Source organism: Malus domestica, chromosome 06 (assembly GCF_042453785.1).
Source record: "Malus domestica chromosome 06, GDT2T_hap1".
Classification (NCBI taxonomy): domain Eukaryota; kingdom Viridiplantae; phylum Streptophyta; class Magnoliopsida; order Rosales; family Rosaceae; genus Malus; species Malus domestica.
In genome coordinates this window covers 154216-170844 of record NC_091666.1, presented here as the reverse complement: position 1 = coordinate 170844, position 16629 = coordinate 154216, and the positions used below count along the sequence as shown (strand labels likewise).

Here is a 16629-nt window from a genome sequence, read left to right as displayed (position 1 = left end):
TGTGCTCGAAAGAGTAATCGAGTACACTGAATCACGATCAAAAGAGAGTTCGAACATACATGTCATGTAAGAACTCGATAGTTGCAATATGCAAAGTAGTCCTTTGACCTGAGGCATCATAGATGTCTAATGGTTAGGTCATTGACCTTTGATCATGTCAAAGGCATTCCGTCGGAGTGTCCACGGCATTGTTGGGGTCAAGCTATCTAGTCATGTAGGCATATGAATGCACAACAAGGGATCTCTAACCTTCCATGGTGGAAGGAGAATACTTTAAGATGTGATTCCAGAGTCTTTGGCCAAAGCATATGAATATGACTTAGGAAGTTTGTTCCAAATCTTATTCAAAAGAATCATATGGATATGTATCACATTGGATAGTAGACATGAAACAAACTATCACTTAAACAATGTGATTAAGAGTATTGTATTAGAGAATGACCATATTGCGTTGTAGTTGTAATTGGATAGGTTCTCCAACCAATTCTACTTAGCTTGGGTAACCATGACATGCTGCTAGGTGTCACTCATGGTTTGTGGAAGCCCTGATGATTAGCAAACACTAATTTTAAGGGAGAATTGAAATGTGGTTTCAATTCACAATCGATCGTTAAGAGTAACAATCGCCCACTACCTCGCTAAATGGAACCTAATGGATCGTACACCGAGTAAGGATGAAAGTGAAGAAATTAAATGAAATAAATATGCAATTAAATGGTTTAATTGAAGAATGGTCAAGATTAATTAATTAGTTAATTAATTTTACGAAAGGTTCGTATTGGGCTTTTAAGTTGGTTTTGGGTTTCGGGGCCCAAAAGTGTTTTGGTCCACAAGGCCCATTATGTTTAAGTTGTATGACAACTAAAACAAAATGGGCAATAAGCCCAATCACAACAAATAGGCCGGCCATGGTGAGGAGAGGGTGAAGGTTTGCTTAATTGCAAGTTTGCCACTCACCTAAGAAAAGTGTTATAAAAGCAACTTTATAGCTATTTTTCTCATTAGGGTTTTTCTTGTAGAAAAGAGGTGAAACCTATTCTCTCTTTTTAAACAAGGAGGCCAGCCATTTAGAGGAGATTTATCTAGCAATCTTTTCTTCTCTAAGTCATCCATTTCATCTTCACACCTCACCCTTGGTGTGGAGACTTAGAGACACCAAACCTTTGGTGTTTTGGAGATCCTTTCCTCACATCCTCAAGGACCAAAGGAGCACAAAAGGAGAAGGAAATCACAAGCAAGATCCAAGGAGCTTGGAGGTGACTTGAAGGCCCTCCACTTGGGTGAATCCCTTGTGTAAACAAGGATGAGCTTCAAGGGTAAAGAATCTTTAAATTCTTCATTCTCTTTAATGTTGTTAAAGAGTCTTTTGGTTCACCATTCACTAGGCTTTGAAAGTCATGGGTTTTATGAATTGTTTTTTAATGCATGCCTACTTTAATGTGTTAATAGTTTGCATATGTATTCAAATGTTCTTACTTGTTCTTAGCTAGGACAAATTTTTTCCTTCAGGAGGGCCAGCGTGTGATGTTGTGCGCTTCAGTGAGGGTGGTGAGGAGTGTGAGCGTGAGGGGGATTCTGGTTGGGGGTGTGCTCGGGTGGGGAGAAGGGGTGGGGAAGACGAACGGGGGGTTTTTTTCTTTTTTTTTTAATTAATTAATTTTTAGTTTTTAATTTTTTATTAAGTGTTTAGTTACTAGGCACAAATGTGTCAGTCACGTCATCACTTAACAGTTTACTTAACAGATTTTCTAACGAATGTATAAAATTGAAATAAAATAGTAGTTGAGGTATGAAAGTAAAATATTTAAAGATGTTGTAAAGAATTGAAATCGAGTTCAAATCTGAAGGGATAAAATGTAATTTACCCAATTTTCATTCATTGAATAAGTGCAATTACAAAAATATATTGGGCCGTCTCTGAAATATCAACTTAAAATTAGCCTCCACTTTGACTTGGTCTGAGAGTAGCCCAAGTTAAAACCAGGCCCATACAGCTTTAGCCCGTAAACTCTACTCTAGGTCGCATCGCATACTCCAAACTTTGAGCATTTTCCATTACTGTCCTTCAATATCTCAATCTCTCTATTCAATTGAAGATGGCAATCAACTCTCATGAGGTCTTGCAATTCGAAGTAATCATATTGAGACCTAAAATGGTAGGCTTTGATTTTGAATTCGTGACATAAAGAATTAGGCTTAATAGACCTATCTAGAATTGTGGCTTTACTTTAAAAGGCATCAACAAAATTTTAAGAAAAGCTAACTATCACTTTTGTTATACTTCCTCATAGACAATCATTTACATTTTTCCTCATATATGAGGTTGTATACATTTTTGTATTCTCCTTCATTTTATGAGGTCGTTGTTTTTTTTTTTGAGTATGTGAGAGATTTTGTACAAGATCATTTTTAATTTTGTTATGAAAAAAAATCTTTAATTGGCCAAAAAAGTCATTTTTTTTTCTTCTCCAATAGGGCGACAATTCTATATGATCACAGTTGCTAAGATGAATAATGTTCCTTTAAGAAATGGTAAGAAGGATGTCATCTGATTTATATAATAATTAAGGTGGTTTGACTCGAAATTAGAATGCATTTGATAGAAATAGGATTGGAACAATTGGTGAAGTAATGTGATGAGAAATGATCATGCGAACTGCGAGAGTTTAATAAGAACAACATACGAAGATGAACTGATGCTTCACCTAAATCAATCATCATAACTAGTAATTAATTGTGTCGGTCTTATTTTCACCTTTATTTTCTGTTTTGTTTTGTTAATAGCATAATTAATTAGTGTTAATCATTATCTTTTTAGAGAGTTGATCGTGAATCATGATATTGGTGTGTGAGACCAAGAAAAGGAATCATGATTCATTATTGTCTGCTGTTTTGGAATGCCCTCCTCCTCCGGTCTCTCTCAAATGCCTGCCTGCGTGGGCTGTCCAGGGTCCCACGTCTCATTTCATATTAATTAATTAGTTATTAATGGATTTGTTTACTTGACTGCCTTATGAGTTAGATCCCAACCCCCGCCATCTCTTGTGGTGGATCATCTGCTTTCATTTCATTGCATCATCTATTTCTAATTAATTAATTAATAAGTTAATTGACTCATTATTTTATAATCAATTTTATTCTCACCCCGTGGAGGAGTTGAAGGTTTAGTTGTCTACTCTTCTCCGCTCCTCTCTACGCATCTCATGATTCATCTCTCGTGCAATGTCAGCTTATTGACCCCTTTTTTCGTTTCTTCTTCTTCTTCTTCTTCATCTCTCCTTATTGACCCCCTTTTTCGTTTCTTCTTCTTCTTCTTCTTCTTCTCTCTCTCTCTCTCTCTCTCTCTCTCTCTCTATATATATATATATATATGTACACACACACACATATGAATACATATATTTCTGGAAATACAGGTGCTTGCTTACTTTCTTGAGTTTGAAGTGTCCAGCACTTGGCAGACAGACAAAAGCCGACTAGACTATACTATACTTGGTAAATGAACCATTCTACATTTAATTAATTAATTAATTGTTTCGCTCCTTAATTTGTTGTTTTTTTGTTTGTTTCTCAAATGCTAATTAACCCTCTGATATTGTTACTGTGGTGGTAGTAGGAGGAGGAGGAGAGGAGTGTGATAGTGTATCTGCGTAAGAGAGGGAGACAGAGAACTTGTTCCTCCCCTCCCATATGATATGAAGAGGTAAATTTAATTAAATTTAAATTAATTTAATTTTGCAAGATTGGATTGAGATTAATGAGCAACTCGTTCTTTTCTTTTCTGATATTAATGAATGATGAATGTTGGTCTGGTTAAATTGCAGCGCTACTTCTGACGAGATTGATGGACTCCTCTCCTTGTTTAACCCTGTTGTAAGTCTTACATTACAAATCTTAATTTGTTAATTCCCAATAGTTTTTCTGTCTCATTTTATTTCACCTGATGCATCAGCATTGCTCCTGATTCACCATCCATTATTCATTCATTTGTTCGTTCATTCTAAATTTGTTTCAATTTCGGACAATAAATTTTGAATTTACCACTTTATTTCATGAGTTGAAGCTTTCTCTCTCGATTTCATCGTTGAATTCTATGGATTCAGCATAACATGTTGAGGATATTGAAGAGACTTGAAGATTGTATATATCGCTCAATATACACACTAGCTAACTAGGTATTCATGGTTGATCTCGTCCTCTAGTCTAGACCAATATTCACACATGCTCTGTATCTATCCTTTGACACAGACTGCACAGTTGGATAGGATTTCCCTTGATCGGGCTTCCCTTTGCTGGGATTCTGACAAGGCGCTGGGTTCTAGTTCCGTCAACTCTTTTGCTTCCCTTGCCACTCCAACACCAAAGGTTTGTTTCTTGTATTCTACTATTCACTTTAGTAGTTTCACTGTAGTTATTCTTACCATCCCCCCATTCCCAAAAACTCTTCCACACACCTTTTAGATTTTCTTACATTCGGTAATACTTCACTTTTTTTTTTAATTATTGAAAAAAACATTGCTTAGTTTGTTTCAATTTTTAATTTGGCATTTGGGCTCTATAACAGTCTTGTACAGAGCTGAAGGAGGAGATTGACACACTTGAGCTTGAAATTATGCATTTAGAGCGTCATCTTCTTTCACTGTATCGAACAGCTTTTCAAGGATGCTCTTTGCCAGGTACTCCAGAAAGCCATTTACAATTTAAAACAGGACGTTCCAAATTGGAGCTGCAAATGCACAGAGATGAATTGACCTATCATGATCAAACTTCCCCCGCGTATCTCCAGGCTAGCTCAGATAATCGAAGTAGTGCGACTGGCATAAAAGTACCATCTGAAAAGGTGAATAGCTAAATGAACTTGTTTATTAAAATTAAAATCTCTCTTTGCAGGGCTAAAGGGGTTTTTACAATACTGTGCCGACTTCTATTTTCTGCTCAGTTTCTAGAGAAAGTAATTCGCGCTATGATTTGTCTATAACTACAGTTTATGCATTTGTAGGACCGCAAAATTGCTAATTCTTGTCATCGCAGCCTAGCGGATCATCTTGGTGATTCTCTCAATGATAGTACCCTTAATACTCCGGATAGACTTTCTGAAGATATCGTGAGATGCATCTCTTCTATATACTGCAAACTCGCCAATCCCCAAAACTATGCACGCCTGTCAGCTTCTCCTACTTCATCCTTATCCTCCTCAAGTATATTTTCTTCTAAGAATCCTTGTGATAGTTGGAGTCCACATTGCAATAAGGAAGCTACAATGCATCCACAAGGGTTGAAAGAAAAAAGTGGACCTTGTGCTACAATGACCGAAGTTTCAAAGATATGTTTAGATGAAGACAGCTTCAACTGTGCGGTTATGATGCTGCAAAATTTCAGGTTATGCACATTGAATCTCAATCTGATAAATATAAGTTTAGATTTTATTTTCCCCTCTGGTAAAACTAGATCTGTTAACTACATGATTATATCATGTGTCTTACCCTTTTTCTGGTTGATATTTCAAAAATTCCGTAGATATGTGAGATTTTTTTGAGTTTGACATGCTTGAATGCTCTATATAGGTCATTGGTCCAAAGTCTAGAGAAGGTTGACTTCCTGAAGATGAAACGTGAGCAGAAGCTTGTGTTCTGGATTAACATTCACAATGCCTTGGTGATGCATGTATGGCTTCTAAACCATAATTTTTAATCCTTTACGATCTTTCTTTCTCTTCACAGTAAAACTTTAGGTTCATAGTCAAAACTTCACTCTGAAAGTTACTTGTTCTATATGCTTATGATTATGGAAAAATGGGATGTTCCAGTAACAGTATGATTACTATTCTAAGACATTGATGTATATAATACGTTAAGAAAATCATTTGTATTTTCTTAACTCATTCAGAGAAATTGCAAACGGATGAATATTGCCAGAAGATATTTGCCACAAGAGTAAATGCATGTCTAATGGGGTTTATGACATAATCTTTGCAGGCATACCTGGCATATGGAACTCATAATCGTGCGAAAAGTAGTTCAATTTTAAATGTACGTAAAAGTGCATCCTATAGACTATTGTTTAAATGTTATTTGGGACTCACCCATATGGACACTTATGTCCTTTACAATCCTATTTTCAGGCAGCGTATAATATAGGTGGACATAGCATAAATGCGTATATCATTCAGACCTCCATCTTAGGAATCCAAGCACACCGCTCAGCACCGGTATTTGTACTTTTCTCTGATACCTTACTAAACCTTGTATGGTCTGAGTGTTTTAGGACTCTCTACATATCCTGCAAGCCAACCATGTAATTTTGTGACAAGATTAGGCGTATGAGCTATAGGAATATCAGGCGTTCTTCTGCAATGCCATTGTGAACAACGGCCCAAGAAACTCAGCTGTGCTGCGTATTCTGCATCATTTGACTCTAATTTGATGCCTAGAAACTCAGAATATGTGGACTAACCATCATAGTGTTAATCTAAACCTCAGAGTATGTGAAAAATGGCTCATAGTATGCTGAGCAACCATCATTTGAAGCTAATTTGATGCATATCCAGCGTTCACAATGTTCATTGCATGCCTTTTATAGTAGTATTATATTTTGTGCTCATTGTAATGCCTTTCTTCATACTATGTGAATGCAGTGGCGACAAACATTGTTTCATTCAGGAAAGAAGTTGAAGACGGGGAGCATTAGACATGTGTACGCATTAGAATACCCTGAGCCTCTAGTCCATTTTGCTCTATGTTCAGGGGCATACACTGACCCAGCGGTAACAATTTCTTCTTTCTATAACTATTTTTAGTTTACCTGTTTCTAGCTTTGTCTGAAACGGTGCCACTTTACTGGATGTAGGTTCGAGCATACACGGCGAAGAGCGTATTTCAGGATCTGAAACTTGCTCAAACAGATTTCATTCAAGCTGGTGTCTCGTGCAAGGAGACAAAAGTTTTCCTCCCTAAAATACTTGACTACTATGCAAAAGACATGTCGCTGGGTACGGTAGGCCTCTTGGAGGAAATAAATGATTGTCTTTCGGATATTCAAAAGAAAGCTATCAGAAGCTGCATGCAAGGAAAGCTTGACAATTACATACATTGGCTACCTCAGAGTTCAACCTTTCGGTATGTGATCCATGAGGATGTAACCAATGTATAAATTACTTTGTAATTATTCAACTCGAAGTTGTGTTTGTTTGTCATAGGAGCCAAATAAAGGGCAAGTGTTAATCATCTGTACAGGCAAAGTTGGACTGATGAGATTAAAGTAGAAAATATTCAACTGAATTGCTTTGTTCCAAATGTAAGTTAACCAGGAATGGTTGTTATGTCATGGATAGCTAGCTTTGTGGATTTTGTGCAAAAACCAGGAATGTACCATCTCCAACGCTCGAAAGAATGTCGCCTTCCTCAGATGGCTGTGAACTGGGGAGGAGGGAGGGAGTTGTGGTTCCTCCGGTTGACTTAAAAGAAGTTAATTGGAATGGTGAATTATGCTGTCTCTCTGTTAAAACAAAAACATCAAGGATTTAAATTGAACACAAAAAGAAAATAAGAAAAACTAAACACCAATTTTGTAATACGTGACGCTAAAAATTTGTTTTCCTTTCACTGTATTTACAGGAGGGATTTTTAGGAGTCAAGCGGTTTAGGCTACAATAGTAAGAAATGCACTACAAAACGCATATCGAGCTCAATAGGCGCTTGCCACTGCGAATTTGAAAACCCATGAGTCCGTCCATTTGGAAATTATGATTAACTAGTGTAAATCATTCGCAGGGTTCAAATACAATACCTCTAATCCAGTATTTAAAAAATAAACCAAAAATCCTCTCATCCTTTTCCTTTGGTAGAAAGACAAGTGCCAAGTGGTAGTGTAACAGTGTTCTGTTGAATGGGTTGTCTTTGAACCCAAATTTGTAGCACAACGCCCACTCCTTTTGTTGCGTTATCCCGAGTAAGTCTAAAAATGAAATGACATCTCTCTCGCATGTTTTACTCAAGAATTTAAAATTGTAATAATTAAGAAGATATTCAATCATCCAAAAGCATCAATTGCTCAATTTCATCAGCAATAATGGTAATTTCTATCTTCATTTATGTTAATTGAATCAACATCTTAAAAAATTTCATTGGTACGCTACGCATGATCAGATGTAAGAGCTTTGGGTATTAATAATTGCAATGAAATTAATATTGTTTCTTGGCTCATGATGGCATCCATGCATATGCAGATTCATTTCGTGATTCTTGTTAGCCGACAAGGAAAAGTGAGGCTGACCAAATGGTTTTCAACCTATCCCCAGAAGGAACGATCTAAGGTAATAAGTTTTCAATCCTCCACTTTCGATTATAAATGATATTTTATACTAATCTACATTAATAAAATGAGGAAGAATTTGAACCCAGAATGCAATAAATCGACAAGAAAGATCCTAATTTGTTCATTTTGTGAATGCATGATAAATTTGTAATTAATTTTTTGTCCCATTAAAAAAAAAAGGTAATGCGGGAACTGAGTGGCATAATACTGAATCGGGGTCCCAAGTTGTGCAACTTTGTGGAGTGGAGGGGATTCAAAGTTGTTTACAAAAGGTAAAGGCACAAAAACTGGATACTCACTGTTCATACGTTGAAGATGCAAAACAATTGATGTTTAGTTAGTGGTTTATTATTGTGGTCAGATATGCGAGCCTCTATTTCTGCATGTGTGTTGATGAGGATGACAACGAATTGGAAATTCTTGAAATAATTCACCATTACGTTGAGATACTCGATCGCTATTTCGGCAGCGTAAGTAGTGAGCTTTCATTAATTCTTCAATTTTAATCCCTCTTGCAGTTGTTATATAAGATCTGCTTTCTTGTGTAAATAGGTTTGTGAATTGGACTTGATTTTTAACTTCCACAAGGTATCATTATTTTCTGTGTATTATATTCTTCTCCATTGTACGATAGTAACTAGTAACTAGTATATTCCTTTTAATATTTATGTATTTTTAAAATTTTAATGGAAGTTATGTGGCATGTATATTTGCAGGCCTACTTTATATTGGATGAGCTTCTACTTGCAGGGGAGCTTCAAGAGTCGAGCAAGAGAACAGTCGGACGCATGATAGCTACACATGTATGCTATTTATTATGGAGGAGGTTTTCTTCCATTCTAATCTCTCTCCTCTTTTATTTTATTTTAGTTGAGCAGTTACGATTAAGTCACGTCAATATTTTATATTGATTTTTTTATATAAACAATAAGACAAAAAAAAAAAAAATGTGAGAGAAAGAGAGGGAAGATGATACGAATAAAAGTGAAGAGAATCCTACTTTATTTATTATACTCATAGACATATTACAAAATTGCAGAGACTCTCTAATACAATTGAAATTTGAATCCCATGTATAATACAATAAGAGAGGTGTGTGTTAGTAATGTTATCAAATTTGAGTGTCTATATACTATTACTAGCTTGCATTATGGATTAGAATATCTCTAATGAGGATTTGAATTTCATAACAGGATCGATTTGTGGAGGCTGCTAAAGAGGAGGCCAGTTCCATAGGCACTTTGATCGCACAAGTTCGCATGTAGGAGGGATTCATATGAAATGGTCAAAATGGAACTAATATTGACACTTTAAGAATTTAATTGTGCTTTTCAAACTTTCTATATTTAAAAAAAAAATCTTATAAAGAATGCACAATTAGATTTTCGAAGCAGCAACAACAATTTCCAATATATATATTATACATTAATTGGATATTCAGAAGTACTCTTACCTTACATAATATTCCTTTGCCAAATCAAAAATGTTTGACATATCCAAATGTTTCTTTATATCTTCCACGATCGAGAGCATTTGTATTTGAAGTTCAACTATATGCAATGTTTATATTGAAGCATTCAAAATTTATGATAAATCCCACAATAAAATGCCCCAACTTGGTATGGCCCTAAAGATGCGGCAATTGATTGTAATAATTCCAACCAAAATATTTAGCATTGTAAACTTAAACGTAAAACTTCAGTACGTTAAACTTCAGTTAATAACAAATTCTGCTAACTTACACATTACTCTAACATAATGAGTAATAAAGTAATAATTCAAACAATTGCTTAATCGAATCCCAATTTGATTCTTAAGCATCAAAATGAATTATGGTAAAATTAGATTTTGCTCTTGCATTTCAATTGGTTTCAAATACAAAAAGTGAATAATCACCATATGGGAAGTTTAGTACTGAATTGTCGTGCCCTTGTGCATTAAAGGTGGTCTTGTTAAATTTGTCATATCTATCATGAAAAGAATTTTGTTATTGATGATTTAGCTCATTTTGGTTTGTCATGCAGTTTGGATCTAGTTTTTTTTTAGCAAGCTCGTTTTTCTTGTCATTCATTGCTAGTTGCAGATATAGTCGAAGTCTCGTAGCCTCATGGTATTCTTATGTGATCTTCTTTTTCTTTTGGGCTTATGCCTCGTTGTAAAAATAAAAAAACCTCACCAGAGACAAACCAATTGGCAAAACAAAACCAAAATTGTTTGCTCTCACTCATCCAAAACACTCATTATTAACTAACAATACTCAGTTCCAATCATCTTATTCATCAAACATAATAAATAACATGATCATCCCTCAACCAATTGCTTAAATAAAAATCTTAAAAAAAAAAAATTCATAAGCAACACCATGAAGGATTATATTACAATTTCCCCAACAACCTTATCAAATAAAAAACGATTTTAAACATCATACGAATTATAATTTAAAACTAGCCAACCTACATACTCCGATACTTATTCTCACATTCAAAAACTTGATTCCCGTGTTTCAATTATTTCAGTCGTATAAAGTAAAAAAGAATGAATGGTGTTGCTCTACTTGATTTTTATTTATTTATTATTTTATTTTTGTAACAGCCTATATTGTTTACATTAAGGAGAAGGGGTGAGCTTAATCTCAAAATGAGCTTGTAATAATATGGTTCAAACTTCGCATTTGACAAAAATCGAACCTAAGATATTTTTCTTACAAATAAAGAGAAATATTACTAGACCGTAGTACTAAGGGAATGTTTGATTTATCTCGGCTGACCAAATTTTTTTGGTCCATTTCATAATCAATCTTAATTCAATTCACTAATAAACCAGCACCGCAAATTTATCCAAATTTTTTTTCTTAGCTCCACTCTTTAGGGAGATAATTGTCCAGGCAATTGGGCAATTGGAAATTAGTACCTTGGTGAACATTAATCACCCGATGGCATCTCCAGTTTTAAAAATAAATAGGTTTTTTTAGCTAAAGGTCAAGAGAACCTTTATTAATTAGCCATATATCAATGGTCAAACGTTTTTAGGACATAATTATGGAGCCTAAAATAATCTCAAAAATTATAGAGGCGACACATGAATTTTTATTCAAGAAAGACAAGATTGTCCTCAATAAATGGACAGACTTCTCAGATACTCCCATGCACAGCTCACATCCCTGAAGGTCCAAGCAGCTAAGTACGACTGCCCACAGCTCACCTGCCATTGACAAGGAAAAGTGAAGCATTAAAGATAAAGATTAATTACCCAAATCCTATCTTTAATATATTCCCAATTGAAGATTGACTCTACCCAAGCAAATAATCCCAATTTAAATAAATTAGGGATAATTACACCATTATCTCAAGATATTATTTCATATTTAATATCTTAAAAATATTTTGAGAATATTTCTCCATAAACACCTTGGCCAATATGATGCCGCCATGTGTAGGGTAAAGCCCTAACATTGTGGCCGACCCTATCCCTATAAATACCACATATTCTACCAAATTCTCAGAGCTTTTGCTACCCCTAAAAAGCCCTAAACACTTTACTCTCTTAGGGAAACTGACTTAGGCATCGGAGATCCATTGGCCTAACCTCCCTACCTCATGGGCGTGTGATGCTTAGGTTTTTTTTTATCAAAGATGTTGATTGTTTTGCAGGTGCATTTTCGTCAAGACTGAAGACGGCATAAATTTGCATCTACAAATTGGTGCTTTCATTGAGAGTTGATTCAAAAACTCAAAGAAGCCTCTTGCATTTGTTTCTTGAATTTTATGTTACGTTGAATTTCTCACATGTCATATCAATTAATTTTTCTTAGAAAAGTTTCTTGATCAATCCCTGGAGAAAGGATACATCGGTAGGAAATTTAAAACCTACAACGAACGGAACCTCGTACATGCAATGATTTGGATCGGAGAGTGGAGATGAGGATGTAGCCCCACGACGGCGATCCTCAAGGCTCAACATGGCGGTAAGAGAAGCTGCACCATCACTGCTGCGACCCAGCAGCCTTGTCAAGGCAGCCAGGCCACAATACCACTTCTACCGCTGCTACTCATGCAGCGCCACACCTAACCAAACCCTAGGCAAGAAGCCCACGTCCACTTCCAAGCCCATGGGCAGGAGGCCCAAAACCTGGCAACTGCCAGAGTAGGCTCGAGGCAAGAGGCCCAGCCCACTGCAGCAGCAAGCCCATACCCTAGCCTAGAACGCAGCAGCTGCTACTAGCTAGACAGCTCAACGAGCCTAAGCTACCCAGCCAGTAGACCACGATGTGGCAGCCTAACGACCATACGAGCCCAAGGAAAATAGGCGTCGGCCCAACGTGCCCTGCGACCCACTCCGGCAATCTAGGCCGCAGCCTAATCCAATCTAATGCCACCTTCGGCGATCCAGATTCTGACCACTGGTACCGTGATCGATTTAGGGTTATTTTCACCTCACTTTTCTGCAAGAATGCCTGCTCCAGGCTCAAGTTTTGTACCTAGAGTCCATTACACTTGCATCACACATGGAGATGCCTATTTCCCAGACTTTTCCAATCTAAATGGCGAGCATCACCTGCCCAGTAGGTGGCTAAATTGACGAGCACCTTCGCACAGCAGACCATCTTGGTGAACCAACTCCTCGAGCACATTGAGATACAACGTGCCCCAAACGAGGTGTCCCGAAGCTAAACAAGGGTGAAATAATGTGACTCATTCTAACGACGTCCCAACGAAGAGCCACTCAGCTTGCTACGAACCGTGCATTCAGGTAGTATGCATTCTTGTTTGGGCCATCGGGAAAACGTCTTCTCTCGCCTAGATGCACAAAGAAGCGTTCATTCCCGACTCGACTCACAAGTTAGTGTGCATTCGAGGCTAGGTCCACACTCCGATGAGCACTCAGGACATTCTAGGAAAAGTTCCACACGAGGCTAGGCCCATAAGGAGATCCTTCTGTAAGGCACCGGAGTAGGCAGCCGCATGACAGATAAAGGAAAACACGAGAGCAGTCCAACTCAAGTTCCACTGGCAGCCCCCGCTAAGAGCGACGACGATCAGCATAGAATGAACCACGTGCATTGCAACTGCGGTACAGACGAGCAACAATGTTGTGGACACTCTTAATGGAATTCCTTTGACATGATCAAAGATCAAGAACCTAACTATTAGACATCTATGATGCCTTAAGTCAAATGACTACTTTGCATATTGCAACTTACGAGTTCTTATATGACATGTATGTTTAAACTCTCTTTTGATCGTAGTTCAGTGTTCTTGATTACCTTTTAAGTACCTATGTGTTTGTCTCAGTGTCCAACACTAAATGACTTGAGACTAGTCATACTCATGCTTGATTTAACATAACACATACTAACCTTAGCGGATTATCAATACCCAATTGGCAATCATATGGCTAGGAACGTTTTAGGAATGAACATAAGAGAGGTCTCGTTAATCTAACTTACTTATATCACTTATCTCTTATATTAAATACATTTCTTGTTGGAAATGTGCCCTAAAACCAATCATATGATGATACTTTACGGACATTTCACATGTTAAACTAATGTAGTTTAAATATAAAGGGCAAAGATTATTGTTTTAAGCCGTCTCATATAAATGTTATATGCTTAAACGATAAGTCCAAGGAATATGTAATTAGGAGAATGTAATTTAAAGAAGTTAAATTCATGAGACCATTCTCTTTCGTATACATATCCTAAACATTCCTGATCATAGGATTGTCAATTGGGCATTGACAGTCCGTTAAGATCAGTACGTGCTATGTCTTCTCTTAAGGAGAGTGACTAGTCTCGAGTCATTGGTGTGATTGACACCAAGACAAGTATGTAGGTGCTCAATAGAGAATGAGTCCACTGAACACGATCAACGATGAGTTCTCATACTCATGTCACATGAGAACTCATGGTTGGGATAATGCAAAGTAGTCATTTGACCTGAGGCATCATAATTGTCTTGTGGTTAGGTCCTTGATCTTTGACTATGTCAAAGTCACTCCATCAGAGGGTGTCCATGGCATAGTTGGGGTTAAGCCACTTAGTCATAGAGGCAAGTAAATGCGCAACAAGGGATCTCTAACCTTCAAACCGTTTGAGGGAGAATACTCTATGATATGATTAAGAATCTCTGGCCAGAGTATGAATGAGATTTAGGAAGTCGTTCCAAATCACATTCAAGGTAATCATATAAGTAAGAGAATCACATTGGATAGAAGACATGAATAAACTATCAAACCAAACAATGTGGTCAAGAGTATTGTATTAGAGAAAGACCGTATTGCATTGTAATCCTAAACTGAATAGGTTCTCCACCTCTTCTAATTAGCTTGGGTAACCATGACATACTGTTAGGTGTCACTCATGGTTTGTGGAAGCCCTAAACGTGTATAATCATTAAAGGGAGAATTGAAAGTAAGTTTCAATTCACAATCGATTTGAAAGAGTTCTAATCGCCCACTGCCTCGCTAAAAGGAACCTAATGGATCGTACACCGTGTAAGGTAGAGATTGAAGAAATAACGGAGATGAGTAAGGATAATTAAATGGTTTAATTATTTATGGCAATGATTAATTAATATGTTAATTAATCAAACGAATAAAGTTCGTTAAAGACCTCGGGTTAGTTTTGGGCTGCAAGGCCCAATGGGATTTGAATGTCAAGCCCATTAACTCAAGTTGTATGACAACTTGAATAAACAAAGGGCTTGAAAGCCCAATAAACCCTTAAGGCCGGCCAAATAGAGGAGGGTAGTGAACTTGCTTTAATTGCAAGTTTGCCACTCCATTGTGAGGTGGTATAAAGGCAACTTTATAGTCATTTCATCTTTAGGGTTTTCTTTTAGGAAAGGATGAGAACACAATGCTCTCATTTTCTCTCTAAGAGGCCGGCCCCCTTGGAGGAGATTAGCTAGCAATCTCTCATCCTCCAAGGTCACTCATCTCTTCTTTAAGTCCCTCCTTGGTGTGGAAAATTAGAGGTTCTCTATTTTGAGAACTTGGAGATTCATATCTACCATCCATCTCCAAGAAATCGATGGAACTAAGAAGCAAGGAATGAAGGCCCTCTCCTTGGGTGATTAGCCTTTGCTTATGCAAAGAGGAATCTTCAAAGGTATAAAGTTTCTCAACTTACTTTGTTTTGAGTTGAGTCTTGGTTCACCTTTCTACTAGGCTTTGAATTTCATGGGCAATGTTTTGTTTTGAGTGCATACAAGCATGATTCCGCCTTTAAATGTTAATTGCATGCTTTTCACAAAATTTCCTTCATTTCTTGGATTCCCTTATTGCTTAAACACATAATACAATAAATAGTGATTAATAATAAACTTTGCCCTTCATTAAACATATAATAGTTTAACACAATAAGTATTTCAAAAGCTATTACATCAAATGAATGGCTTTGTGGGCATACTTCTAACACACAGTTCGTGGGCAAAGACTTAGTAAAGTTTTGAAAAATATGGCATCAAGCAGCACATGTCCACTCCCCGGTATCCGCAGGGCAATAGGCAGGCCGAGGCGTCCAACAAGACCATCATCGATTGCTTGGAGAAGACCTTTTCAGACAAGAAGGGCAAGTGGCTAGATAAGCTTCTTGATGTTCTATGGGCATACAACACCACCAAAAGTCAAGCAACTGATGAAACTCCATTCTCTCTGGTGTATGGTTCTAAGGCAATCATTCCTCCCAACATCGTGGTGCCAAACATCAGCATTATAATGCCGAATTTCGAGCAGGACGAAAAAAAGATGGCCACAAACTTAGACCTGGCAGAGGAAGAGCACGATAAGGTTATTATTCGCATTGCAGCCTATCAATAACAGCTCATCTCTAGCTACAACAAAGGGGCGAAAATATGGCAATTCCAGCTAGGAGATTTAGTCCTTAGAAAGGCCTTCATCACTGCTCAACAGGAAGGCTAAAAAAAATGCTCTCGTCTCGGAAGGTTCATACAAAATCAGCCAGGTAGGCGAAATGGGCAACTACACCCTCACCACCATGAGCGACAAAGAAATCAACAAGTAGTGGAATGCCTACAACCTGAGAAAGTACTGCGTGTGATCTCCCACCATCCCTTGGACCCCGTTCAAGATAAAAAAGTTTGAAGAATCAAGCAGCTCGACGAACAAGACCTCGCATGCCGAAGATTATCAGTTGTTATGCCATTACTACCTACGAGGAAAGTTAATAAATCTCTCGATTCTCAATGAAGATTGAAGGAGTTATTCATAAGCCTGGGCCGAATGCATAAACTAACTGACTATCCCTATGACAAGCAGAATATGCCCTCTACCCTATAAACATGGTGTGTGCTC

The 16629-nt window shown here is 37.2% G+C and overlaps 3 protein-coding genes across 12 annotated transcripts; all 3 read left to right on the top strand.

Annotated features, from left to right (window-relative positions):
• Nucleotides 1–2869: 2869 nt before the first annotated feature.
• LOC103442099 (uncharacterized) lies at nt 2870–7277 on the top strand. Of its 7 annotated transcripts, none has more exons than XM_029104318.2 (12): nt 3005–3224; nt 3417–3495; nt 3614–3703; nt 3825–3873; nt 4249–4365; nt 4565–4840; nt 5000–5379; nt 5565–5664; nt 5976–6029; nt 6122–6208; nt 6635–6763; nt 6847–7277. In XM_029104318.2, exons 3-12 carry the CDS (start codon nt 3696–3698, stop codon nt 7147–7149), a joined length of 1503 nt encoding a protein of 500 aa, XP_028960151.2. In that variant the 5' UTR covers nt 3005–3224; nt 3417–3495; nt 3614–3695; the 3' UTR covers nt 7150–7277. The 7 variants fall into 7 exon arrangements, with proteins under 7 accessions (XP_028960149.2, XP_028960153.2, XP_028960154.2 ...); XM_029104319.2 differs by having other exon boundaries at nt 3150–3224; nt 3617–3703; XM_029104316.2 differs by having other exon boundaries at nt 2870–3495.
• A 550-nt stretch (nt 7278–7827) lies between these two features.
• On the top strand, nt 7828–9824 carry LOC103442100 (AP-1 complex subunit sigma-1-like). 4 transcript variants are annotated; one of them, XM_029104324.2, is made up of 7 exons: nt 7828–7947; nt 8225–8311; nt 8494–8585; nt 8675–8783; nt 8866–8901; nt 9030–9116; nt 9507–9824. In XM_029104324.2, the coding sequence occupies exons 3-7, from the start codon at nt 8497–8499 to the stop codon at nt 9576–9578; spliced, it is 393 nt and encodes a 130-aa protein (XP_028960157.1). In that variant the 5' UTR covers nt 7828–7947; nt 8225–8311; nt 8494–8496; the 3' UTR covers nt 9579–9824. The 4 variants fall into 4 exon arrangements, with proteins under 4 accessions (XP_028960157.1, XP_028960156.1, XP_028960155.1 ...); XM_029104323.2 differs by having other exon boundaries at nt 7925–8070; nt 9030–9139; XM_029104322.2 differs by having other exon boundaries at nt 7930–8070.
• Nucleotides 9825–15789: 5965 nt separating this feature from the next.
• LOC139197164 (uncharacterized) lies at nt 15790–16134 on the top strand. The gene has a single exon (XM_070823916.1). The coding sequence runs from the start codon at nt 15790–15792 to the stop codon at nt 16132–16134; it is 345 nt and encodes a 114-aa protein (XP_070680017.1).
• The last annotated feature ends 495 nt before the right edge of the window (nt 16135–16629 follow it).

Coding starts and splice junctions, on each gene's coding strand:
- LOC139197164 (XM_070823916.1), top strand. CDS start 15,790: ATGTCCACTCCCCGGTATCCGCAGGGCAATAGGCAGGCCGAGGCGTCC.
- LOC103442100 (XM_029104322.2), top strand. Junction 8,586..8,674: donor TTCAAAGTTGTTTACAAAAG/GTAAAGGCACAA, acceptor TATTGTGGTCAG/ATATGCGAGCCTCTATTTCT. Junction 9,117..9,506: donor GACGCATGATAGCTACACAT/GTATGCTATTTA, acceptor ATTTCATAACAG/GATCGATTTGTGGAGGCTGC.
- LOC103442099 (XM_029104316.2), top strand. Junction 5,665..5,975: donor ACAATGCCTTGGTGATGCAT/GTATGGCTTCTA, acceptor TAATCTTTGCAG/GCATACCTGGCATATGGAAC. Junction 6,209..6,634: donor AAGCACACCGCTCAGCACCG/GTATTTGTACTT, acceptor ATGTGAATGCAG/TGGCGACAAACATTGTTTCA.